The following is a 26,075-nucleotide window of genomic DNA, read 5'->3' as shown; positions in this document are numbered from 1 at the left end:
CACAAAAGGGGGAGGGTGTACCTTGAGCTGAGCACAATTCTATTATGTAAAAATAAGCACAGACACTGGGGATGAGAAACAGATCCCATTGCTACCCTTGGAGATTAGGCGGGACGATGAGTGTAGAGTCAAGAGAAGCGGAGAAACGGGGCAAGAACCGGAGGGGCTGTGCTGGTAGGCGCAGGGTGTTGTTACTGACGGAAGGTATTACGGCACCATTGGTCTGCTCCCGGGACTGGTCAACGGAGACAGAAAAATCAGAGATGCGGAAAAGAGAGCAATCCCCGAGCGGGTCACAGGGGGTGGGACCCGGTGCCCAGGCACAGGGACTGACCTCAGCGAACTGCACCTCACCCACGGGGCCGGGAGAGCAAAGGGTTTGGGTCCAGGCCTTGGGGGACTGACTCGGCCGTGGAAAGCCGGGAATTTGGGGGAGAAATTCTGATGCTTTCTGTGCTCAGTTACACATGAAACAAAGGCTGCTACTGAGATGTGGGGCAGGCGAGAGTTCACCGTGGAGAGCCCGGGGTGGGGGTGGGGGGTGGCGGTGAAGGGCAGACCGACTCAGAAATTCCCAAAGCAGGCTGGCCACGCCAGCGGGCCCACTGAAGGCTCTCCTTCATTTAAAGTGTGTTTTACTAGGGGCGCCTGGGGACGGGGGGGGCTCAGTCGGTTAAGCCTCGACTTTGGCTCAGGTCATGATCTCACCGTTCGCAGGTTCGAGCCCTGCATCGGCGCTCTGTGCCGACAGCTCACAGCCCGGAACCTGCTTCGGATTCGGTCTCCCTCTCTCGCTGCCCCTCCCCCACGCATGCTCTGTCTCTCAAAAATTAATAAACATTAAAAACATAAATAAAGCGTGTTTTACTGGGCGCTGGCGCTGCAGCAGGGAGCCGGGCGGGTGCTCACAGGGGTGCGGGGCAGGGCCCAGCGGGGTAGAGGCCAGGAATGGGCCGGCAGGTGGTTCCGGCTGCCCTGCTTGGCTCTGGCACCTACTGGTCGGTGTGGGACACGGCCGGGGGGCATCGTGCTCAGTAAAAGGACAACTGTTTATCTTCATGTGCAGGTTTTTATTTGCCTGTCATAATTCTGATATTTATGTACATATATATATATTTCTTTTGTTTTTTTGTAAAGGGCTCATCAACAGACCAAGCAAAGGCATAGAGGGACACCTTGCCTGCCAGGCAGGAGCACAGCAGAGCTGGGAGAACCAATCTTTCCTTTTTCCTTTTTTTTTTTTGTCTGTTTTTATTTTTCCTAGGATGGGATCATCAAAGCTAATTGCTATAAAACCTAGAAACCACCTAGAGACTCAGACATCTGCCTACACACTAGTGGCATATGGGGGAAGGCAAGGGCACAAACTTTCAAAGTCACGGTGTATTTACATTCCCAAGGTTGAGGGGCGGGGGAAGCTGAGCACGGGAACTACTCAGGGGCTGGGCGGGGTGGCTAAAGGGTTCTGGGCTGCAGGCGGTGGCAGGGGCAGTGGGGGGGGGGTGTGCCTGCCCCACACCCTGGCAGTGACAGAGGCCACTTGGATGCTGTCTGGTGGGCACCGAAGGCAGCGTGTGTATAGAACTCCTGGAAGCCGGCTGCGGGGCGGGGTGGGCGGTGGGAGGAAGGTGCCGATGAGAGTGACACTGGCAGGTGGGGACTCTGGGCTCTCCAGATGGCCTCCTCTGCACCCGTGGCCAGCTTGCCCAGCTCCCATCCTGGTTGGAGCAGATGGTGGGGACGCCGAGTTCTGTCCCCGGTCCCAGCCAGGCTGTGTGAAGAGCGGCCAGCCCTACTTCCTCTCTGTCCAGCCACGGCCTCTCTCTGCCCAAAGGCTGATGAGGCAGCACCTGAAGGCTCCCGATGTGTGGGTGACTGGCCCCTGGGCTGGAACAAAGCGGTGTGTGCCCAAGAAGGGGTGTGGCTGGGTTTTGGCAATAAAGTGGGGACCGGGTAGTCAGAGGGGGATCAGAGGCAGTGAGTTCCTCTCCTCTGCCCCCAACTTCAAGCCTCCCACAGGCCCAAGGCCAGAGCAGGGGGCCGAGGCCTGGTAGAGAGTGGAAGGAGCCTCCGTCCCAAGGTCAGCACAGGTGTCGGGCTTGGGAGCCTTGGCCTCTGACTCCCGTGTGGCCCAGCCCCAGGCTCCGCCCTGCCTGGCCTTGCCTGGCTGGAACCTGCTACTCTAGGGTCCCGGCAGGGTTGATGGGGGAGGCGGCCCCCGAGCTGTCATTGCCTCCCGCCGCTTCCTTCTCCTTCTTGCCGCTGTACTGGCCGATGAAGGAGCCGTCCTCATTGAACTGGACGTCCACGCTGCCCCCGTAGTCGGCCAAGCTGTCATCACTGCCCAGGGGCTTGATGTCTCCATTGAGGGATGGCTGGCTGCTGCCAAAAGCCTTCTCCTCATTGTCACTGTGGGGGCAGAGGGCAGGCAGGAGTGGGAGGCTGCCCGCTAGAGCCCGGCAGGAGCCGGCAGGTGCTAGCCCGAGGGAGGAGGCCTGGCCCAGGGTCCACCTGCCTTCCATGCGCTCTGAATGCACTGGGGCAAGGGTCCTCATTCCTGACACATACCAGGGGTGGGGGTGGGGGTGGGGGGCAGGTGACATGCACAGCGCCAGAGGGGCAAGGCCCAGGCCTGCCCAGGATGCTGGGGGACGTGAGGAAACAAGTGGGCGCTCGGCCTGTAGGTGAGCCGGACGGGGGCGCCAGTCCAGCTGGCAGCCCTTCCACAGCCCAGAGGGGGGAAGCCGGGGAGGTGACAGGTAGGCCCAGAAACTGAGCGTCGGCATGGGGACGAACTGGGGCGTGTTGGCTTCTCCCAGAAACAGGGAGCTGCGGGGCCAGAGGGCTGGGGGCGTGCGGAGCCCCAGCAAGCGGGGGCCGGTGGCACTCCCAGGCACACGGTCCGCAGGAGGGCCCCTGCCGTCAGGCTCTGACAGTGTCTTCCCACCGCCCCTGTCTTACCTCTCCAGGGACCTGACATCACCCAGCGGCACAGAGAAGAGAGAGAGACAGGGTCAGATACAAGGGCGAGAGCAGTGCTGGGCGGCTGGCCAGCACCTGCTCTTACCCCCAGCTCACCTGTACTCGCCAAAGGTCTCGTCCTTCATCGGCCGGGCCTCGGAGTCCACCTGGGTGTCCTCCTTATCCTTCACTGGAGACACAGAGAAGGCCCGGCTATCCCTCCCACCCCCGCCGGACCCCGGACACCGGGCCCATCCCCGGCCTGGGGACGCGGGCGAGGCTTGCCCCCTGTGCTCCGAGGGCCCCGGGGACTCTCTCGGCAGCGCCCAGAAGCCAGGAAGTCTTCGACGTGGACCACTCACCCCACGTGGGCCTGGCTGCCGTTTGCTGCTGGTCTGCGCAGAAGCTCCCTCTGGGCCCCCCGCCTGCCCCCGACATGCCCATGCCGTCCTGCCGGAGGCTTGGGGACCGGGGGTGGGGGGCATGTACCCGCTCTATCGCCCTCACCTGAGCCCCAGGCCGGGGCCTACCTGAGTATTTGCCACCCTTGCTGCGCTTGATGAAGCAGAGGATGAGCAAGACGAGGACCAAGAGGATGATGGCGCTGATGAAGCCGATGAACCAGCCCTCGGTGGCGAAGCCAGCGGGAGGGAGTCTCACGCGGCCTGCGGGCAGATCGGGAAGACACGGAACCCGGCCCCAGGTGAGACACCCACTCCCAGCCCCTCTGCGCCGGGAACTGGCCGGGGCTGGGGGAGGACCAGGCCGGCAAACACCACAGGGGCGGGAGGGGACCGAAGCACGCTTGAAGCTGGCTGGCTGGGGAGGCCCTCGGGGGGGAGGGAGGACAGGGGGCACGGAGATCCCGGGGGGAGGAGTGGGGGCGCGGCGCGGGGCCGGGGCGGAGGGACACGTCACCGGTGCCATTGGTCTTCACAGCCATCTTTAGGAGCACCCTCTCCTTGAGCAGGTGGATCTCATAGTCTGTGTCGGGCTGCAGGTCCCACTGCGTGTAGGAGCTCTGGTTGTAGCTGACGTACTGCGGTGGCAGATGAGGGCCTGTCTTCTCGTCTGCAGGGGCGACAGGGCAGCAGAGGTGAGCAGGAGTACCGTGCGGTGCCCTGGTTCCACACCGCCCCCGGGGGGGCTTTTGTGCTCACCTCCCAGGGCTTTGAACCAGATCTGGAACCCAAAGTTGCACTGGCCCTCCTTGGGGACCCAGGAGACCACGCTGTAATTCTCGCCGGCCATGGCCGAGATGTTGCCAAAATCCGGGGTCCCTGGGGAGCAAGAGGGCGTTGCGGGACCTCGAGGCAGCCCAAGGCTGGCCATCCTGGGCCTGGCTGTCCGGCGGGGCCTTCTCAGCCCCCTCCAGCTCACCAGATAAGGCCATGGTGCCTCCTTCCCGCACGATGGCCTCTCCAGGGCCCTCTTTCGTGGTGGCTTGCAGCTGGAAACGATAGCGCAGGTGCGGGCTAAGGTTGGTCAGGTTGTGCGTCCGCAGCTCAGGGTCCGGAAGGTCAAAGGACAGCTGCTCCTTGTCCCCATCATCCACTGCGAGGACAGACGGGGAGTTGGCTGTGACCTCCAGCTCCGCCCGCCCCCCAGCCGCCCTCCACTTGTCGGCCGAGCCCGGCCGGGACGACGCACGTACACGGGTGGTAAGAGAGCACGTAGCCAGTGAGCACGCCGTTGTGGCTGAGCGGGGGCTGCCAGTGCAGCAGCAGGCTGGTGTCCGACTGGCACTCCACGTGCAATGCCTCAGGGTGGCCGGGCACTGCGGAGCACAGACACGGTGGCAGGTCCTTGCCTGGCCAGCCCTGGGGGGGCGGTGGGGACAGGGCCGTGGGCTGCAAAGCTCACCTCCTTCTGGGGTGCTGAAGGTCATCTCGCTGGCAGGCCCCAGTCCTCGGCTGTTAAAGGCCTGCACCTCCAGATGGTAGGAGCTGTAGGGCCGCAGGCCTCCCAGGACGGCGCTGGTGGTGTTGGCGGGCACCACCACGTGCCCTTTGTGGACATGCCTCTTGCTGTGCTTCCTCTGACTGCCCTCCCACCAGTACGTCACCTGCAGGTGGACGGGAGGCCCCGTAGGGACGGAAGGTGTCCAGCAGGGCAGACCCCCTCCCCGCTCCGGCGCAGGCTTCCCACTGCCCTGAATGGAGAACCTTTCCTCCTACCCTGATGACTCTAGGACAGCAGGTGGCAGAGGCCCGCCCCAAAGCCTGCCACTCCCGGTGGCCTCGCACCTCACCCTGGGAATCCCCTTGCCCCCACGCCTTGAACCCTTACATTGTATCCCCGAAGGTGGCCCTTGACCTGGGCTGGGTCCACGGGCCACCATCTGACCAGCACGGCACTCGAGTTAAGGATCTTGATGCCTTCCAGCTCGGGGCTTGCCTCGGGGTCTGGAAACAGCCGGTGGCATGGATGAGGGCCTGTGGCCTCCGGAGGCCAGCCCAGAACCCTCCCGCAGAAGGGAGATAGATTTGGATGCTACGTGGGGGGCGGGCCGTTTGATGAGCACGGTGTGTGCACAGTGCGGGGTCTCTCCTTGCATACTGTTTGTCGGTCGCAAGGGCAAAAATAGTACACAAAGGAGTAACCAGGAAAGATCTTGACCAGGTGATCAAAACTAACATCTCGCAATGTTCCAGATGCAGGGAAAAGAAAGAAGCAGGACAACCAGACTTGATGGGGGATCTGGGACTGGACCCCGGACCGGGGGAAAAGACAGCACTAATTGATACAATTGGAATATCGGCTGCCAACTAGGTAAATACAGTGGTAAATCAACAGTAAATGTGCTGTCAAGATGGCACTTTGGTTATGGAAAAAAACGTCCTTACTCCTAGGATATGCTCTATGCAGAGCCCCGGCGTGGAGGGAGGAGTGTGGGCCATCTGTGCGCATTTGGGCTCCACCCCCCCATGGGCGGGGCCAGCCCAATACCCACCCCCCCCATGGGCGGGGCCAGCCCAATACTCACAGTCTTCCCCAGAGTAGCCAATGGTAATCTGGGGCTCAGGGCCTTTGCCCTGGCTGTTGACAGCCTGGACTTTGATCTCATAAGGCACAAAGGTGGACGTGTTGGACACAACCAGGAAGGGGTCGCTCACAATCTGCTCCTGCCAGGCACCCCGCGTCCCCTGGGGGCGCCACTGGACGCGGTACTGAACCTGGGGGGCGTTCCAGTCCATCCACCTAAGCGGCTGGAGGAGGAGGAGCACCAGAGGAGCTGGTGAGCCAAGAGCACTCTCCTCCTTTGACCCCCTCCCGAGCCCAGCCTCATGTCCGGTCATCCTCTGGTCCTCAGCACAGCCAGGGGTCGCGGCCAACACCTGGTCCTGGCCTGATGCCCCGGGGCACGCTCAGCCCAAGGGGGAGGGGGGCGCCCTCACCTTCCAAGTGATGACCATGTTGCTGGTCTCATTCCCTTCCCCCTTCACGTCCACAGGGTTCTTCTCTGGGGCTGGAAAGTAATGTGTTAACACATCAAAGCCATGGGCTCCTGCCGAGGCTGTGAAGGCCAAGGACCAAGGAAGGAACGGCACTTTCTGGCTCCCCTTTCTGGCCCTGGGAGCCGGGAGCCAGCAGCTCTGGGGGAACCCTGCCTCCCACCTTGCACTGGAAACCTAGAAGCACAGGGGCTTGGGCACAGTCACCTCTCTAGGCCTTCCTTGCAGGAGCCCAGGGGCCCTGGAGTTGGAGGCGCCCCTCCCAGGTGGCTCACCTGCCTCAGGCGTGACCACAGTCTCAGAGGCCGGGCTGGGCTCTCCAGAGCCATACTTGTTGATGGCAGTAACTCTAAAGGTGTAGTGGACATAGGGCGACAGCTTGAGGGTGGTGGAGGTCTGGTTCCCGGGCACCTTGCCCAGACTATACCATTTCTCAGGCGCCATCTCCTTGTCCTCAAATTCAATGTCATACTCTGCCAAGAAGCGAGCCGGCAATTAGGCGTGTGGCATAGAGGGGAGGGCTACATGGGGCTGTAAGTCCGGGTCTCCCTGAGGAGGGGAGGGAGCGCCCAAGGCAACAGGCATTCTCAGAGCTCCAGGAGGAACTGTGAGCCCCACACCCAGGTGCTTGCCCCGTGGGATGGGCGGTCCTGGAGCCTTGGGCCCGGGAGGACGGAGGTCCCGCAAGGAGGGCAGGCTACCCGGGGTGGCTGTGGGGAGGTGGGTGGCGCCACGCTCAGGCCTCTTACTCTCGATGGGGGCGTTGTGGTCCTCGGCGGGTCTCCAAGACAGGCGCACCTGGCTCTGCTTCAGCAGGTGGCGGTCAGACAGCTCCAGCTGAGGCACCGGCCCGGGGCTCCCTGAGGGCCATGGAGGGTGGGTTCTCTGGCCCATACGCCAGCTGGCCACCCCCCTCCCCAGCTTGAGAAGGCCCTGCAACGTGACCCTGGGCTCTTGTGCCCGGAGGCCCGTGCCCCCCACGCCTGTAGGTCGGGAGCCCGACACTATCCTAGGACTCACCCACCACCAGGAGCTCAGCCCTGCTCTCCACTATGTCCAGCTCGGTGCCAGCCACGCAGCTATAGTTGCCCTGGTCACTGTAGTCCAGGCTGTGGATGACCAGGAGCCCGTCCTCTATGAAGTACCTGGTGGGGAGAGGGCGCGCGCTTGTCCTTTTGTTCTGCTGCCCCCCTCCCCCTTTTGCCAGAACCTTCCTGCTCAAAGCAGGGGCACTTCCCAACGGATGAGGCCAAGAGGTCTGGACATCCTGCCCTCCCCACTCTGCCCCCTTCCACCAGGCCCGGGTTGGGGCTGGGCCCGCACTTGTCATCGTCCCCAGACTCCTGCAGGTTTCGACCGTCCCCTCGCCAGGTGATGCTGTGCTGCAGGGAGGGGTCAAAGGAGGCTTGGCACGTGAATGTCACTTTTGAGCCTTTCTTCTCGATGGCACTCTGTGGCCCCTGTGTGATCTGAGTGGCATCTGGGGGCAATGATGGAAAAGGAGGGTCAGTCTGGTGTCCTCCGGAGACCATAACCCTCCCTCCTGGAGGAGCTGTTGATCACATCAGTCGGGGGCAAGGTGGGGAGGGGGTATCATCTGACCTTTGACCTGCAGGTTAGCCACAATGGTCACATTGTTTTGGTCGTTGGCAGCCTGGCAGAAGTAGTGGCCAGTGTCGTTGGTCTGGAGGTCCCGGATGCCCAGGGTCCCGTTGGCGTAGGGGAAGAAGCGTTCATCCTGTAGCACGGTCTTCCCTTCCTTGTCTAGCCTAGTGTGAGCAGAGCAGGCCTGGCTCAGACCCCACCGGGCTGGGCTCCCCGCCCTCCCCAGCTCCCTGGGCCAGAATATGGCTTAGAGGCGCCCCCTTCCGGGAGGGTCACTCACCACTGGACGCTGGGCACAGGGGCTCCAAAGGCCTTGCACAGGAGATAGGCGGTGCTGCCCTCCACCGCCATGTATGTCTCGTTGTCTGGGGTCAGGATCTTGGCCGGAAGCTCTGGGGGAGAAGTAGTTACAGGGGAGGGGGCAGGACTCAGGGTGGGGCGAGGGCCCGTGAGCATCCAGGGCAGGCGCGGGGTTCAGCAGGGCAACCTCTCCCAAGAGGGCCCTTGGGTACTTCCCTGCACCCTACTCCCACCCCTGCCAGACTGAGTCTCTGCCTTCCAGCGTGCCTCAGAGGCGCCTCCCATCCCAAGCATCCAAGTTTTACCAATTACTTGAGCCCCACTGACAGTCGACCTCTTCCTGAAAGCCTTCCTGGCCCACCTCTGTCTTCCCTGAGGCTCCGGGAGAGGAGCCACCAGGCTGGCCTTGGGCACATCCTGGCCAGGGTGAGCCTCCGCTCAGCGACACCTGCTCAGTGACACGCGGTGGGCCAGAGCACTCTCTAAAACTGCTTTTTCATCTGTAAATGGTGGCGAGACCCCGCCCTTCCTCCACAGCACTCACCCCCCCTCCGCCCCGCCCCAGCCCAAGCCACGGCTATTGATGGGGGTGGGCGAGACATGGGGTGGAGGGCCCCAGCGAGGAGAAAAGCAGCTGCTGGCCGAGTCGGTCTGGTGGCCTTGCCTGGTGGGCTGCGGGGACAGGTGGGTTACTCACGAACGACATAGATGTAGGCGTTGGCCAGCAGCAGCCCGTGCCGGTTTCGGGCCTCACACTGGGTCACCATCGTGTCGCTGGGCTGCATGTTGCTCAGGATCAATGCTCCACGCTGGATGCGGTACTTCTGGTCCTTGGCCAGCTCTGTGTGAGCAGCAGGCGGGCCCCGAGGCCCAGGGCGGAGCAGTGAGGCACAGCGAGGCTCCTCGTCACCCTCCCCTTCCTCCCCGGGGCCCCCCAAGCTCCCTGCCCCTGTTCGAGGCCCCGCTCACCCTCCACGGGAATGCCATTGATTCTCCAGGTGACCTCGGGCTGGGGCCTCCCTTGCACTTGGCAATCCAGGCGGGCAGTCTCTCCAGGCCCATACAAATGGCTCTGGGGCTTGTGTAGCCAGTAGGGGGCAGCTGCGAGAGGTGGCGAGCTGCCCTGAGCAGGGGCAGCCGGCGGCCAGCTCTGGCCCCAGACCCAGACCCAGCCCACCCCCTGTGACAGTGGGCACTGCACACCGCCGTCCCTGGAGGTCACTCCTGGGAGGCCGCGCGACCCAGGAGAGGCACCATACCCTCCACAGTGACGTAGTAGGTGTGCCGGTCGCTGCCCAGCGAGTTCTCGGCCAGGCACCGATACTCGCCGTCGTCCTCCTCCACCACGTTCAGCAGCTGCAGGGTCTTGTTGTGGTTCTGGTAGGTGACTCGGTCGGCCGGCATGGGGCCACTTGGGCGCAGCCACTTGATGGTGGGTGTGGGGCTGTCCAGGGCCACGGTGGAGGGAGGCCGAGGGAGGGGAGCACAGTGGAAGAGAGAGCGCAAGCCTGCTCGGCCCCGGCCCGTGACAGAGGTCCGCTCGTGCCTGCCCACCCCCACCCGGGGCACCCAGACTCACAAGCCCTCAGCGATGCACTCCAGGACCAACGGCTGCCCCTGCAAGGCCACCAGGTGGCTGCTGGAGTTGGTGGGGAAGAGTAGACGTGGCTTCCTGTCGATCATGCTGTTGGCTGGGAGGAGAAAAGGGGTGGGTGGCACGGCCAACCCCACCCTCCACCCACGGAGTTACCGGGCCAGGTGGCTGCCCCTGTGAGGCCTTAGGGCCTCTGTTTCCTCCTCTGTTAAAGGGAGGGCCCCTTCTCTGTTCTCGCCTCCTGGGAAGGGGTCCGAACAGAGGCGAAGCGGGAGCCAAGCCATCCTGGAGGAAGACCAAGGTCGCCTGATCTTTGGGATGGGCCGTGCCAGAGCGTGAGACAGCAGGTGAGGAGGAGGGCATGTCAGAGTCTTAGGGACTCACTGGCCTTGACCCGGAGGTCAATGGGCTCCTTCTGGATGATGGTCCGGGTGCCAGGGAAGTGGGCGTGGCAGATGTAGTCCGAGTGGTTGTCCGACGTGAGCACGTTGGCAAAGTAGAGATTGCCATTCTGGCCCATCGTCACCCGCTCATCCTGTTTGATGTGCAAGATCTCTGTGGGGGCGGGTGGGGGGCAAGGAGGCGAAGGTCAGGCCCCCGTCCGGGAAGCTGTACCCACTGACACCTCCACCCCAGGCGGCAGCCGCTCCTGGGCACCCACTGCTATTCATCCAGTAGATCCGGAGCGGCTCTGCGCTGGGCGGCGGGTGGCATGGCAATATCACCGACTCCCCTTCCTCCACCTCCACAGGTTTCACCGTCTCCTTCGGCCACTTGGGGGCACCTAGAAGGGACAGAGAGAGGCTGGCACTGTGGGGCCCAACTCTCCTCCCCGTCAAGGCAGGGCAGGGCAGGGGAAAGGAGGAGGGACGGCCAAGAGGGTGAGAGGGCCAGGTGGCGAGGAAGTTCACACGGTGGGAGGCAGAGACTTGGGGTCCTTTCCGGGCTCCCCACGCCGCACACAGAGGACCAGATGGCTGTGAGGGGCCAACCCTTCACAATGCTTAGCTCCCACCCAGAGGCCTAAGATGGTTGGGGGGCGGGGGGGGGGGGGGAGGCTGCGGTGCAGCGGTGGGGGAGGGGAGCTGCGGAAGGATGTGGGAGTCACAGACCCTTCCATCATCCTGACACAGGAACCATGGCAACAGTTCCCAAGGTAACCCGCGGGGTGGAGAGGAGAGAGGAGCATGCTCAGGAGGCAGAAAGCTCAGGGAGGACGGAATGCAGAGGGAAAACCCCAGGGACAGGGCGACACAGATAACGACGGAGCTGGCTGGCGGGCAGAAAGGAGGGAGACGGAGGGGCCGGGTCGGAGGTGGAGGGAGGAGGGGAGAGCAGAGGAGAGAGGCCACAGAGTGACGGGCGCAGCGGAGAGAAAGGCCCAGGGTGGGGCAGGAGATGGGGCCGCGGAGGCACGGAGGGGGCAGTGGGTCACACAGAGGCAGAGCAGACCCGAGGGAGAGTGAGGCAGGTCAGCAAGGTCGAGGTGGGGCAAAGCCCAGAGGCAGAAGCCAGGGAAGGGGAGACGGAGGGGACCAGGAAGGCAGCGCGGAAAGGGACAAAGCAAAGAAGCGGGAGGACCCTGCCGGGGAGTGAAAGGGGAAGGCAGCGGGCGGCCGGCGGAGCAGCCGGTGTCTTCCGCCCGCTAAACCGGCAGCTGGGGGCGCGTGGCCACCCCCGGCCCGGACCCCCACACACGCTCCCTGAGACCTGTTTGGGGACCCTCTCGTGTACCCCCAGGCCCTCCCAGGCCCCCGCGGTGCCTCGCACCCTCAGCCATGAGCTGGATCTCGTGAGACATGGCGGTGCCCAGCTTATTGCTGGCAAAGCAGCGGTAGGTGCCCTGGAACCTCTGGGCGAAGTTGCTGTTGTTGCCCGCGATGGTGAAGGAGCCGGAATGGGGCGCCTGGTGCACGGTCACACCCGCTTCCTCCTTGGGTTTGAAGTGGACGCCGTCCCGAGTCCAGCGGAACCTGTGGGCAGAAAAGGGCTCAGAGGCCGAAGGCCCTGGAACCCAGGACAGGGGCTGGCACAGGCTGGAGGCCACGGTGCGAGCAGCCAGGGGCCCCGGGGACGGGCCGTGTAGGGCAAGGACCAGGGGACACGAGAGAGATCCGGGGCATCCGGGCGCAGAAGCTGGGCGGCCCCGGGAGGCAAGAGGACTAGAAGCTGAGGTCAGCAGTGAACAACAGGGCTTAGAAGGTGATGGTCACTCACTGCACTTCAGGTCTGCCGCTGGCCTCGCACTTGAGGCTGATGTCGTCTGTGGGGAAGACAACCAGGCGCCGTGGAGACTGTTCGGTGATGACAGGTGGTTCCATCACTGGGGACAGGATAGGGAAGAGGTGGTGAGGATGGGGTCTGGCTGGCTTCACGGCCTCGACCCCCGTCCCACTGGGAGGGAAGGCACGGTCTGAAACCCTCAGAGGCCCCAAGGCCGCGGAGGTGGGGAGCAAGGAAGAACGAGCTGGAAACAACCCGGCTGGGCCACAGGCGAGTGGGCCATGAAAAGAGGGAGAGAAAGGGACACGGCACAAAGGTAGAAAGGGACAGAACAGAGAGGACAGCCACAAAAAGTACAAAGAAAGACATCTGAGGGAGAGATGAAGCCAGAGACAGAAACCAGGAAGTCACGGGGACAGAGGGAGCAGAGAGGACGCAGTGGCGACAAGAAGCAGGAGAGGGTACAAGAAAACCCAGGCCAAGGCAGAGACAGAACAAAGATGGCCCGCGGGTGAGACAGCGGGACGAGGACCCAAGAGCCGGAAAAGGCAGCGACCCGCACAGGGCACAGGGCTCACAGAAGTGGAGCATGTGCGGCAGGGGGACTCACTGGCACCCCTCTTCCCCGCCCCTCCCGCCCCGGGCCTGGGAAACACTCCCCCCCCCCCTCCCCCGACTTACCACGGTATCCTTCATCTAAGAAGTCCGGGCAGCAAGGGAGAGAGCGGAGAGAAATGCTGACACTTGCAGACCCCCTGGGGAAGGGGACGGAGGGAAAGGGGGCTACGGGTGGTGTCATACGGGGGGCACAGGCCAGGCTGGGGTTATGGGGCAGAGCAAGGCCCAGAAGGACAGGACCGTCTCGGGGTGGGCTAGGCTGCAGCCCCAGCACACAGGGAGAAATTCGTGCCTTTAACAAGGAATGCCCTCTGGACAGACGCTTGCATCCTGCGGGCGGAGGTGCAGAACTGACCCCCCTCCCCCCCCAGAAGGTGGGGAGGCAGGCAGCCCAGCATCCAGGGCACCCTCCCCCGCTCCAGCCCACTTCCCTCCTAATCCAATTAGCACAGCTCAGTGTTTTCAATTACCCAGGCCCAGCCTTCAGAGCCCGGCTGCCCCCGCTCTCCCCCGCCAGCCCTGCGAAACCCTCCCAAAGGCCTGGCTGCATCCGAGTTTCCATTGCCTGCAGGGCTGACTCCAGTCTTTTCTTTCTCCCCTTCCTTCCTCCCGGGCAACGGCCACCAAGTTGCCCGGGGCTGAGGCCAGAGCTGCTGCTTCCCTGCCACAGGACTCGGCCCAGCACCAGCCAGGGCAGCTGTGAGGAGGGGAGAGGAGGCGGGGAGGCAGGACGGGGAAGGCAGGAGCGCACAGCCTCTGAAAGCTTTGTCTCTGCAGAAGACCTCAGTCGCGGGTCCCCTGGAGAGAGGAGGAGGCTCCCGGGGGACACTGCAGAGGGAGCCCGGGGCTGGGGAGGGGCCAGTACAGGCAGCCTAGAGCAAGAGACAGTGACCGGGATGGAGAAAATCGCCTGGGCGGAGGAAGACGGGGAAAGAGACAAAGGGGCCCAGGGGCAGGGAGAGAGACAGCTCTAGCTGGAGGGCAGGTTCCAACAGGGCGACACCAGGTGCCCAGAGCGGCCCACTTCTCTCTTTCTCCAAACTCTCCCTGCCCCTCCCTCCACAGACGGACACACCCGGCCAGACGGCCCTGTCGCTGTGGCAGCAGGGCAGGCCAGGCGGGTGCCCAGGGTGAGGCCTGAAAAGCGACCAAGAGGAGATTGAGGGGAAGGAGGACGAGCACATGTGTGTGAGTCCAGGCACACATGTGAATGCTCGGGAGTGTACCGCGCGCAGGACGTTTGTGTGTCAGTGTGTTTGCATATGGGTGTGTCTTGGCAGAGTACGTCTGAAGGCTGTGCGTGTGCCTCCGTTCAGTACCATACACCTGCCTCTGTGTGTATGGATGACTCTGTTCCTTTGTGTCTAAACCCCTCGCTTGTGTGTGTGTGCGTGTGTGTGTGTGCCTCCTATGCGTCTTCTCCGGGGGCTCTGCCCCGTCTGTATATCTGTGCCTGGTTGGATACAGGTGGCTCGTCTGTGTCTACCCACGTGTGCATCTATGTCCATCTGCCACAGGGAATCGGCACAGGCATGACTGCACGTACCTCCGTGTGCATATCCCAGGGGACATCCCCACCCCACCCTTTGTCCCATCCGTCCCTCTCCACCTCCTCCAAACCCTCGGCTGCCTCCCCCCAGCACCAGGTGTCCTCCAAGCCCGCCTCCCTCAGCCCCTGCCCCATTCCTGGCATAGACAGTGTTCCCCAGCGCCAGCCCCCCCCCCCATCTTTCAGTGACACTGGCCTCCCCCAGGTCCGGGCTCAGAGACAAAGGTGGCAAGGTGAGGGAGAAAGGACTGGAGCCACCAAGGAGCAGGCTCGAGATACACAAATGCTGCTGCCCTGCGAGATGCCCCCCACACAAGCCCAACAGCCACTCACAGCAGTGTGTTTACACTTCCTGCTCACACTGGGGAGAAAACATCATCACGGTGACACAGACTCCACACACAAATGGGTACTCACAGACGGCCCCAGCTCACATGCACACACGACCCACTATAATCAAATGCTAACAAACACCCGCAGACCTTCACAGACCTGACCAACAAGTAACAGTTACAGCGACTCACAAACTTACCCATGTGGGAAATCAAAATCACACTCAGCCACACCTAGTCGATCACAACCACACACATCCACACACACCAAATATACTGTCTGTGCAACTCACAAGCATACACAAATACTCGTGTTTTGTCACAAGCCCCCAGTCATACTCCCTAACACCCGCACACCTACCCACGACCCTCCACGGACGGAAAGCTCCAGCAGTCTCACCCCTTCAGCCCCACCCAATCGTCAGGATTTACAAAACTGCTGGGCCTTTGTAAGGTGTCTTGTCCTGTGGCAGCTCACACACAGAGCTACCAGAGGCCGAAGATGAGATTACTCAGGTCAGAAACAGGGCAAAACTTGAATCCAGGCCTTTGCACAAGCTAGCTCAGGACTGGGGGCCGGCCCGTTCTCCCGCCCGCCACAACACCGGGGGAGGGTCGGGGAGAGCGGGCCAAGGGAGAGCACCGCGGGGGCCCTTCCGGCGCCGAGCCCGCTGTCCGTGGTCCTGAAACCGCCCTCCCCCGCCCGCGCCGGTCCCCTGTCCGTGGTGCTGACACACCCCGCGTCTTCCACCCTGTCCTTCTCTCCAGAGGTCCGGGGTACCTCCTGTCCACTCTGTACCCAGGAAAGTAGAGGGGAGGGTCCAGAGCCGGCAGAAGGTGAGGAGGCAGAAGATAAAAGAGGAGCCCAGCGCGGCGGCGAAGGGAGGCGTCAAGGCTCCCTCCAGCTACTCACATTCCTCGGGGATCTGGATGAGCAGGCAGGGGCTGCACAGAAGGAGAGGCCACAAGTACCGCAGCGACACGGCCATCTTCCCGGCGGCGCCGGCGGCTCGGCACGGCACAGCCGGCCGGGCTCGGCTCAGGCTCCGGCCGGAGGGAAGGGGGCTGGTGGGCGGCTTGGGGCGGGAGCCAGGGGTGGGGGCACTGGGAGAGGGAAGGAGGGAAAGGAAGGGTGGGGGAGGAGAGAGGAGAGAACGGACGACTTTAGTGACTAACATCTGGGCGAGCCCGGGCTCCTGGCCCCGCCCTCCGCCCCGCCCCCAGTGGGCCAGCTCCCCCATCCCTCCCTCCCCCGCACCTTGGAGGGAGAAACCTAGAAGTCTTAGCACTGGTTAGGCCTCCAGGTTGCCTTTCATTCCCTTTCTCCTCTCCGTCTGTGCTTCCACACCAGCTGCCTCTTCAGCATCAACTTGTTGCCCCAATCAGCTCCCCTGGGCATGCCACAGGCCACTCTGTGCATGAGTGTGGATGTGGATGGGCATGTAGCCAAATATACACATTAGTATTTATGTGGCTGTGCGTGTGCATGCAGGAGCACATTTGTATATGTCTTTTCTGGAAAGGGGGTGTGTGTCTGCAAGAATCAACGCATGGGTCTAGATAGCTGCATGTGCACATGAGAGCATGTGTGTGTCTTCTTGTGTGTCTGTACCTCTGGGGGATAAATCCTCGTGTCTGCTATCTCTGTGTGTGCACACAAGCATGAGTGCACGTGTATGTAGAGAAGAACTCTCGTCGGTCTCATTGTTGTGGGTTTCAGAGCCAACTGATCTCTGGGTGGTGTTCAGGCCTACAAAGCTGGTGGGGGACAGGGAGGTCTTGGGAAGTGGGGACTGGGAAGGGAGGAAAGGGGCCCGGGAGGGTGGCATTTCACAGAACAGGTTGAGGAAATGGAAGAAGGGGGAAGGAAACCTGACCTCAAGATGTGGCAGGAGGAAGGGAAGTAGGAGAACACCTCTCTGCTGTCCCTCATGCCCCTGCGGGGGGGGGGGAGGCAATAGAGGTGACTGTGGCCTCTCCCCTTCCAGATGCTCCAAGCCAGGGTCAGGAGGAGCTCTGAGACAGAGTTTCTGTCACCTCTCATGTGTCTGGCAGGCCCGGGTCTTTTTCTGAGTCTTCAGGGCTCAACTGCTAGATGTGTTCACCCCAGCCCAAGTGACACCAGCCATACCCACATTCTCCCTGCATGCAAGAAGCCCTGAAGACCGGAGGCCCAGGGAAGCGGGCGGGGGGGGGGGGGATTCTCTGCCATGACTACAAGAGGAAACACACTCCCAAGAAGACAGCTGTCTTTGACTCCAAACAGGAAGGGGTGTGAGAAAGAGGCAAGGAGAGAAAGTGCAGGTGGGGTAAGAGTAGGTTGCTGGTTGACAGAGAGCTTGGAGGCTGGAGCTGGGGTCCGGATGCACTCTCCAAGACCATACTGGACATCTTCATTGTGCCCAGCCAACACCTTATCAAAGGGGGACGATGCCTCATCTAGAATGCTGAAGGGGAGGGGAGGGAGGCCTGGAATGCCATGCTAAGGCATCTAGACTCTGTCAGGAAGGGACTAGGAGACATAAATTGGTTTAGTGTAAGGGGACCCGACAAGAGTGGGGAGTTCAATAGACTGCCTGGGGACTCAGTAGGGGAAATGGATGGTGGTGAACAGCTGGAGGGGGAGGTGGAGAAGCACCAGGACAGGTCGACATGGATGGGCTGAAGGCCAAGAGAAGGACTCAGAGGGCAGGAAGTGGCGAACGCGAGGCCAGTTCCCAACTTGCAAGAACTGAGCTGGGGCCCAGAAGGAAGGAGCAAACAGCAGACCTGTTCTGCCCCCACCTTCCCCCACAAAGCCCGGACAAGCAAGGTGGGCCCCAGGCGGCCTTGGCCTCCACTTCAAGGCCTGTAGGAAACAGTAGGAGACTCAGATCAGAGGGCAGGCGATCAAACGACAACCTTGGGAGCTCTGAGCACTCTAGTCTTAGAAGGGGGGAGGGGAGAGAAACCAGCTAGGGGAAGCTCAAAGAAGGGCCTTCCTGCACAGAGGAGGCCAGGGAGCTCCCTTTGCTGGAATGATGATCACGGTCATGGGAACTCGTCTTTGTCCTCAAAATCTAGGCTCCCAGAATCGGGTTCGGCATATATGCCCTGGATGTATACGCAGGGAAAATGCAGTACTTCCGAGCCCCTGGCTCCCCATTCTCTGCCCCATCCCGATGTCCCACAGTCTCACACCCAACCTCTTTTAGTCTCCTGGCATTTGCCACCCAGCTCGCCACCTTCCCGGGGAACTCAGACAGGCAGGAGCCAGAAGGTTGAGGCCCCTGACAGCTGGGAGGGGGCTCTGCCTCTTCCCCTCCCACCACTGCTGGGTCTCTGATCTCTCATCATTCCTCAGGCAATTACAGAGCCAGCAGCTCAGGTTGTCGGCTCAGCAGGCCCCCCAACCCCCATCAGCACCTCCAGGGGCAAGGAAGGCGAGAGTGTTCCACAAGCTGGTGTACAGATGGAGCCAAGGCCACGTCTGCGAGGGGTGGGGATGGGCTGGGGAAGACTGAAGGGTGACAGACAGGGTGAGAAAGAGGCAGGAGGGAGCAGGAGAGGCTGAGGAGAGGGGCTGGGGGAGGGAGGGCAGGGAATGGGAGACAAAGACAGGATGCTGGACCACCACCACGGTAACCAAGACGGAGAAATCCAGCAACAGAGACCGGCATCGGGGAAAGGGTGAGAGAAAAGGAGTACAAAGGGTGAGAGGTGGCCGCAGAAAGCCCTGATGGGAAATGGTCCAAAGAGCAAGAAGAGTGAGTGGTGTGTGTGCGTGCACATGTGCACAGACGTGGTGGTGCCTCCTTGAGTGTCCTTGTCCCTGGGGGGGGGGCATGCCAGGCAAGGGACTGGGAGGGAGGAAGGAGGCGGGCCCGAGTAGGGGGGCTTCTTGGGCTTAGAGGTCAGGCTGGACTGACAGGCAGGGCAGAGAGACAAACAGCAGAGAAGCTGTTGAGCCAGAAGCAGAGAGACAAAGCCCACGACAACAGAGACAGAGCAGCAGGTCCCTGGCCACTTGTGGCACTGGGGCTAGGAGACAGTTGTAAGGCAAGATGAATGAGCCACTGCTGGCTGGCTCTCCTGGAGGAGGTGGGGACCCCCACAGCAGGAAGGGAGAAGCACTCAGAGTGAGCAGCCACCCGGCTGGAGGTAGGCGCCCACACGTCTCCAGGCACAACCGTGAGTGTCCGTGTGCATGCCCGCACTTTGTGCTGGGGCGATGCACAACAAAGGCAGGCTGATCCTGAGTGGGTCTAGCTGGGAACCCATCCCCCCGGACACACCACACCGCACAGGCAAGAAGAAAGGGCGTGGCAGGCACCGAGGCAGACTGCCGTCCGCTGGAGCCTGCACAGACAGGGCTCAGGGCGGCAGAGGAGCCACGCCCCTTGCTGCACCCTCAGTCCCTGGGTCCCCTGGGGAGTCTTCTCCTCTGGCCTCCTGTCCTCTTACTGAGGGGGACTTGGAAGGTCGTGGGTTGAAGCCAAGATCTGGGGTGGCTGCTTTCCTCCCTGACTCCCTGACCATACACACACACACACACACACACACACCCCTCACGAACCTTCAAGGGTGCCCCGCGTCAAGGGTGTCCCGCGTGAGTGAGTGCCCAGGTCCTGTGTAGGGTCCTCCGTGTCCCTCCCATCTGATAGAAATGGAGTCCCTCCAGGGGCACGTAGCCAGAGGGCCCTCCAGCTCAATGTCTGTTGAGAATGGCAGCTTCCCATGGCCCGGCAGGCCCACCAGGGGCAGGGCTGGGGGCTCAGCTGGGGCTCAGTGCCCCAGGTGTGTGAGACGGTCAGGGTGTGGGTGCTGGGTCCACATCCTTGAGGCTCGGGGAGTGAGCGCATGGGGGCATCCATGCCCGGGCTGTCTGCCAGAAGGGCTGGTGGGGGCCTTTGAGCCCGTCAGTGCGTATATGAGGGTATGGGTGTCACCTCCACCCTACGCACTGTGTTCCTTTAAGGCTCCTCCTCGCCCTCCCCCCCCCCAGGCTGTGGCTGGCGGGTTTCCATGGAGATGGAGCCCAACTCCCTCCACTGGCAGCAGAGAGGAAAGCCTGCCTGCCTGCCTGCCTGTCTGCCTGCAGCAGCCTAATGGGTTAGATAATACATAAAGGAGGCTGCTGGGTGGGAGCCCCCACAGGTATCTGGGGCCTGAAGTGCTAAAGGACTGCCACCTTGTCCTCTGTGGTTCCCACTGCCTCGCCCCTCCCAAGGCACTCCCCAGAGTGAGCCCACAGCCCCCTCAAGGCTGCAGTCTCCAAGGCAACAGCAGCTCACCTGTAATGGACCATTCTCCTTAAAGGATGAGGAAGGGGTGGGACAGAAGTTAACCCTTCATGGGAGAGCAGTGAGAACAGACCGTCTCCACTGGGGAAGGAAGGGGGCATCTCACCATCTGCGGCCAGAACAGCTTTTCTCCACCCCCTCACGTGTGTGTCTCAGTCAGGTGCCCCATTTTATTAAATAAATCCATGGATACCACTTACCACACGCCAGGGTTCTTCCAAGCACGTTTACGCACATCACTCAATGAATCCTTAAAATCACCCCGGAGAAGGAGGCCCTATCATTACCCCAATTTTACAGATTAGGGAACTGAGGTTCAGAGAACCAGAGCACAGTGTCCAAGGTCACAGAGCTGGCACTAACGTTCACCAGGAGTAAGGTTCTAGATGGCGTGGAGGTTCCCAAAGCCACCAAAGACTACTCTGGCAGGGCTCCGGGAGGTCAGCTTGCCTCTCAGGCATGTGTACGTGTGTTCCCAGAGGGCCAGGGGCCTGGACAAGGATGGCCTCCAAGCCGTCCTGTCCCCTAGGGAAGGGCTGATTTGCTAGGCAGATGGCAGGCAAATGGGGGGGGGCAGGGATGGAAATCTTGGGAGGAGGCCACGTGGAAGTAGGATGTGACCCATATCACGCCTCAGCACAGAGCAGGGACCATCTCATCCCTAGGCCTTGGGCTTTACTCGACCCACCATTCAAGGACGCCATCCAAAAAGAAGGCAAATTCCTTTCTCTATTAAGCTTGGGGATAGCGTGCAGAAGGGGAAACTGAGGCCCAAGAGAGCAGAGGCCAAGACTCATAGAATGCCAGTGCTACAGCCAAGTTTCCCATGCACAGTTGGAGAAACTGAGGCCCACAGCCCGAAAGCTGCCTCCCTCGATGCCCTCTAAGCCTCCCCTTCAACTTTGGAAAGCGGGCTGAAAACAAGACCAGAATACCCCCCGTACACACCTGAAAAATGAACCTGGCACTAGAGGGGGCTTCGGGGGCCAGGCTAGAGGGCACAGCGTATCTCTCATTGCTATGGGCTGGCGGGGCCTGTCGCTAGAGCAGGCAGGCGGTGCAGGGAAGGTGCTGCTCAGATACGCCAGTCCGGGGACACCTGGACCAAAAGGGCGGGTGGGGGCGCCTAAAAATGGCTCAGAGACTGCCAGGCCCCTCCGGCCCCCTCGCGGCTCCCCACTGCCAAAGGGCTAAAGAACAGAGGGGGCCCAGGAAGCCTGGGGTAGACAATGGGGCCTCTGTTGTCCCCAGGGCCTCAGCATTCCTAAGGCATGAACGCAGGAGGCCAGGGGAGGGGTCAGAGGGCACCCCCCCACACACAGCGGGAAGCCCCATATCATGCGCGTCATGCATCGGGCATGCCAGCCTCTGTGCCACCGCCATCAGTCCCGCCCCTTCCCCCACACAGGCCCACGGGGCATCTGAGGGGACCCATTCGGGCACAGAAGGATCTGTGTGCCCACGCTCTCTCACGAACACACACAAATGCACACATGCAACCAGATAGATGATCCCCACACATGCAAAGAGGAATACCGGAAGCTACGCACACGCCCATGCCCAACATCGCCCCCATGCAAACATCCAGCCTGGCTGCCCTCTCCCAATGGGCCTAGCTCCGAAGGCTCTAGACGGGAGAGCTGAGGGAGGGGCTCCCGGTAACTCATCTCCTCCCTTCAAGCTCAATCAGACCGACATCAAGATGGACAGGCTCAGAAGGCCCCCCTGGCTGAGTGCACAAAGCCCAGGACGCTGCCGCCTCCTGCTCCACCCAATCCAAGGCTGACAAAGCCGTCCGTCCTCGGTGGGTTTAGGGACAGAGGCTGGCATGAGCCGCTGAGAGGCAGGACAGTGGCTGGGCGCTCCCTCGGAAGCTTCAAGACCTAGAGAGAACACGAGGGCCCAGGCGGGCTCCCGAGGCCCTGGGTGGGGGGAACTGGACAAAGAAAAGCTTCTGGAAAGGCCAGCAGCCCAGAGCCTTCCCCTGCAGAGGGACCCCCCTCCCCCCTACCATCTGACCATAGCCTTTAGGAAGCCACAAAGATCCTGTTGATATCTGGGGAGAAGGCAGGCTGGCCTTGCTAACTGCCTGACCCCCGGTCCTCTGGCTGGTGGCCAGCAGGCGCCTCCTGTCCACCCCTCAGGTCAGATGAGGCCCCTACGGGCAGTGTGGGCCCAACCCAAAGGCATGAGCAGTCACCCTGGTGCTGAGGCTCAGAGCTGGGGCCAAGCTCAGGGCCATGGGGAGTGGGGCAGGGGAGAAGCAGAGAGAGAAGATAGGCAGAAGGGGAGGGGTGGGGCAGGCAGAGGAAGGGGGAGAGAAGGAGGGGAGTAGTGCCCTCCCCACAGCGAAACTCAACTGAGTGGGGAGAGGGAGGGGGACCTGGAGAGGTGGGTGGCTGGCAAGGAGAGAGCAAGGGGGGGTGGGGGGAGGGCAGAAGAAGGGAGGCATCCAGAATGGGGCAAGTCAGAGCAAGCAGGAGGGTGAAAGGCTGGAGGGCAGGGCCTGCTGAGGGCCCATCCCAGCGGGCCCCACCCAGGGACCCAAGCCCGGCCTTCCCAATCACGGCAGGAGCGGGCAGGGCAAAGACAGCTGCCAGCCTGTGACCCTAGAGGGGGGATCAGACCCGCCGCCTCCCCCATTGTCTGACTCACAGGGTGGGGCAGGGCCCCTGGGACTGCACTCCGGCTGTCACCCTCCCCCCTCGCTCCTGCAGAGGTCTGCACCGGACCCCCATCTCTACTCCATTCTCCCCCAGCGCATGCCCCTCCCCAGGCCCCCAGACAGCCCTGGAAACGCATCCCCCTCATCCCAAAACTGTTCAATCTTTTGCCCAAGAAGGGGGTCCGGCAAAAGCTGCCATCACCTTTGCCCTGGCTCTCCTGGAGGCTGGCCTGGCACTGATGCGTGACTGGCACGGCCTGGTTGGGCCTCTCCGCGAGGCCACGCGGCCCTCACTGCTCAGAAGAGGGCCCCGAGACGTGCTTTCCAGCCGCGCCATTTAGAGTGGCCCCAGAGACGTTGGTCTTGAAAGGGACCTTGGAGATGAATGTGATAGCCAAGAGGCCTGAGACTCAAAGCAGGGAAGGGACCGAGGGTCCCAAGTCACTGGGCTGGAGAGTGGCAGGTATGGCACGCGGGGCTGCTCCCTCCAGCCTCCCCCGCAGGCACTGCCCAAGTGGGTGCCATGGAAGGCACCCACCCCAGCGGCAGAAAGAGGCTTAACAGGAGAACAGCCCGATGCCCCTGCCCACTGGAGTAGACCTTGGACCAGGCCTTCCGTCACTCCTCGCTTCCCTTTTCCCTTCAGATAGTCACAAAGGAAAAGAGAAAAGCAATTCGTACCCTCTGAGGACAAAGATGGTGTTGGGCTGGTTTGTTACCGGTTTTTCCATCAGTGGCACGGAGCCTGGCCCAAGTGGGCACTTGCCCAGCAAATGACCGTCCACACCACGGCCACGGAGCTCCCGGCCGGGGAGGAGCTCATCACTGTGCAGGAAGGGGACCCTGCCGCCTCGGGGCGCGCCGTGCACACACTCGCACAGTCGGTGCTCTGCAGGGGTCTGGGGGGCTGGGGGAGGAGCCTCTGGGGAGCGGCCCGTAGCAAAGCAAAGAGACTGAGGCCGGGGTGTGCTGAGCGGTGATCAGATCACCAGCGCTCCTTAATTTCTTTTGTTCTTTTCTGTATATTTCAAGCGTTCCACAGTAAGATGCATTACTTCTGGGGTCGCGCACACACAGACACAAGTGAGTAGGGAGAGAAGGACGAGAAAGCAGCAAACAGAAACGACGGAGGAGCCGGAGGGCGCCGCTGGTCTCAGCCCCGATGCCAACTTGCCTTGTGGCCGTAGAAAGCCAAGAGCCCCTGGAGGCTGGGGAGCCCAGGGGTGCGCGTGTGGGTGCTTCATTGGGTGCAGTGCCAGGTGAGAGGCTGGGCCAGACCGAGTCCCGCCGCCCGTAGCAAGGAGCTGATCGGGAGAGAGAGGCCCCGACGGGCCCCTGCCGCAGCCACCCCGTAAGGGACAAGAAACACGAAGCTCGGCAGCAGTTTGTGGGAAGAAAGGCTGACTGGCTTATTCACTGTCAGGGCCACGTGAGTCAGCAGAGATGGCACTGGGTTGCCCAGAAGCCCCTGCCTTTGGGTGGAGTTAACTGGAAGCAGGGCACCTACTTGGAGGGGGTGTCAGGCCTGCGACTCCTCGGGGCTGGCAGATGGCCCTGGGCCTGCCTCCCGAAGACAGACAGGCAGTGAGGAGCCGGGCTCCAGATACCCTGTAGGGGGCGGCAGGTTGCACTACGGTGCTCTTTGCAACCCCTACCAACCAAGAGATCCCCAAAATCGACCCTAGGGAGGGGGGAGGAGGAATTGCAGGCCCCTCCCATAACTGAACCGAGATAGAAAGACTTGGCAAAAGACCCGCAGTGGGCAGAGACATCGCCATGGGCACCTTGCTTTCCAGAATCCCTAGCCGCGAGCCAATGAGACCCTCCCTCCCTCACCTGTCCCCCACAGACCCGCATTCTACACCCCTGCGCACAGCCGCCCGTCTGTTGGTGCCCGGGCTGACCTCGCACGGTGCGCCCTTTCTTAGCCACAAGAGCCTGCGGAAACTGAGGCTGCGGACACACCCTGCGCCTCCGCAGGAGGAGACCCCGGTCCCGGGGCAGGCTTTCGCAGGGGAGCCCCGGGGAGTCCAGGCTGGGGTTTGGAAAGAAGAGGGAGGAGAACAAAGCCCCCCTTCCCCACCCCTCCGCCTCGGGGCGGAGGGCCAGACAGCGCCCTGCCCCGTCCTCACCCCTCCCCCATGGCAGGGGCAGCCTAGGCCAGCCCCTACCACGCAGGCGACGGGATTTTCAGCCAAACAGAGCCGTCGGCTGGGGAAGAGGGGCAGCCACGCCCAGGGCCACACCCCACGGCGGCCGATGGGGGGTCACTCGGCCCGCACCGCGCTCCCTTTCTCACACACGCGCACACACCCGTAGGGACGTGCCAACTTGGGCCCCCCACCTGCCCGCACGGGCCCTGCCTGACTCCCCGCTTGGTGTCCCTCTCCAGATCGGCATCTTGGGCGTCGCCCAGGTACCGCTCACCTGTCGGGCTCCGGCCCCCGGCCTCCCTCCCCCGCCCGGCTCCCGTCCGTGGGGCCCGGAGCCCGGTCCCCGGCCTGGGTGGGGCTCCAGCCGCCCAGCCCGCAACTGCGGGCAGGGCCGTGTGGCGCTCCTAGCTCTCGTCCCCCGACCCCGGCCGGGCAGGGCTGGGACGGGGGGCCGGGGACGCCGCAGCCGCAGCCGGGGCGCGAGGGCAGGCCTGCCCGGCTTACCTGCGCTGCGGCCGCCGCTCGGGCTGCCCGCCCAGCCTCCGCGCACGCCGGCCTCGGACCCGCTGCCGGAGCGCGTCTGCGATGCCGATGCTGCGGCGGCAGCAGCGGCGGGGCGGGGCGGGCGTGCGCGCAGGGGAGGGGGAGGGGAGCGCAGGGGAGGCGGGGGAGGAGGGAGTGAGATCACCTCCCCCGCCGCCCGCTCCGCCCCGCCGCGCCCTCGCCCCTCGTCTCCGCGGACCCCGGCTTCCGAGCCGGGCTGCCGAGCCCGGCGCGGGCTGGGAGTCCCCTGTGGTCCCCGCCCTCCGCGGGACCTCCGGGGGACCCCCGCCGCCAGGTCCCGCCGGACCTGCGCCCGCAGTCCCGAAGTCCCTGGCCCGGGAGTGCCCCGCATCCGGGCGCCCGCGCTGCAGTGTTGGCTCGGGGCAGGGATCGCGGGGCCGGGGTGCCCCCGGGGCGCGGGGCTGGGCGGTGGAGAGAGGAGTCGGCTGGGGAAACATCCCCAACCCTTTCCCGGCCCTCGAGGGCGCTGATGAGCGACGGGCACCCACACGCAACGGGTCCCGGCCGCACCCCGGTCGTGGGGTGTTTGGACGTTCCCCAACCCCAAGGGACAAGATTCCTGAGGCCCTGGGCTCTCTCCCGCATCCCTCCCATCCTAGGCCCCCGATCCGGTCCAGTGGGGCCCGCGGGCCTCCATTTCAGCCCATCAAGGACGTTCCAGGGGCGCAGGCAGCCCGGAGCCCAGGGGCCAGGAGGTCGCGGAGAGGGAGCCCCCGGAGCCGCCCCTCTCATTTCCTAGATTTTCCTCCAGCTCGCTGCCAGCTTTCCCAGGCC

The 26,075-nt window shown here is 62.9% G+C and overlaps 1 protein-coding gene across 5 annotated transcripts; it reads right to left on the bottom strand.

Moving 5' to 3' along the window:
- Positions 1–1,049: 1,049 nt before the first annotated feature.
- Positions 1,050–25,647, bottom strand: L1CAM (L1 cell adhesion molecule). Of its 5 annotated transcripts, XM_053891469.1 has the most exons (29): positions 25,242–25,369; positions 15,551–15,741; positions 12,820–12,834; positions 12,133–12,238; positions 11,686–11,888; positions 10,577–10,699; positions 10,300–10,470; positions 9,901–10,012; positions 9,581–9,765; positions 9,291–9,422; positions 9,019–9,162; positions 8,302–8,413; positions 8,019–8,185; positions 7,740–7,896; positions 7,437–7,561; positions 7,166–7,276; positions 6,692–6,889; positions 6,360–6,430; positions 5,948–6,170; positions 5,251–5,366; positions 4,825–5,026; positions 4,616–4,738; positions 4,342–4,515; positions 4,122–4,241; positions 3,880–4,032; positions 3,492–3,626; positions 3,079–3,151; positions 2,962–2,973; positions 1,050–2,409 (listed from the first exon to the last, which is right to left on the bottom strand). In XM_053891469.1, the coding sequence occupies exons 2-29, from the start codon at positions 15,624–15,626 to the stop codon at positions 2,178–2,180; spliced, it is 3,771 nt and encodes a 1,256-aa protein (XP_053747444.1). In that variant the 5' UTR covers positions 15,627–15,741; positions 25,242–25,369; the 3' UTR covers positions 1,050–2,177. The 5 variants fall into 5 exon arrangements, with proteins under 5 accessions (XP_053747444.1, XP_053747448.1, XP_053747445.1 ...); XM_053891473.1 differs by lacking the exon at positions 15,551–15,741 and having other exon boundaries at positions 25,242–25,647; XM_053891470.1 differs by lacking the exon at positions 2,962–2,973.
- Between the last annotated feature and the right edge of the window lie 428 nt (positions 25,648–26,075).

This window comes from Panthera pardus, unplaced genomic scaffold (assembly GCF_024362965.1).
Source record: "Panthera pardus isolate Hobbes unplaced genomic scaffold, ASM2436296v1 HiC_scaffold_27, whole genome shotgun sequence".
Classification (NCBI taxonomy): domain Eukaryota; kingdom Metazoa; phylum Chordata; class Mammalia; order Carnivora; family Felidae; genus Panthera; species Panthera pardus.
Note: the sequence above shows the minus strand (reverse complement) of the source record. Positions and strands in the feature narration are given on the sequence as shown.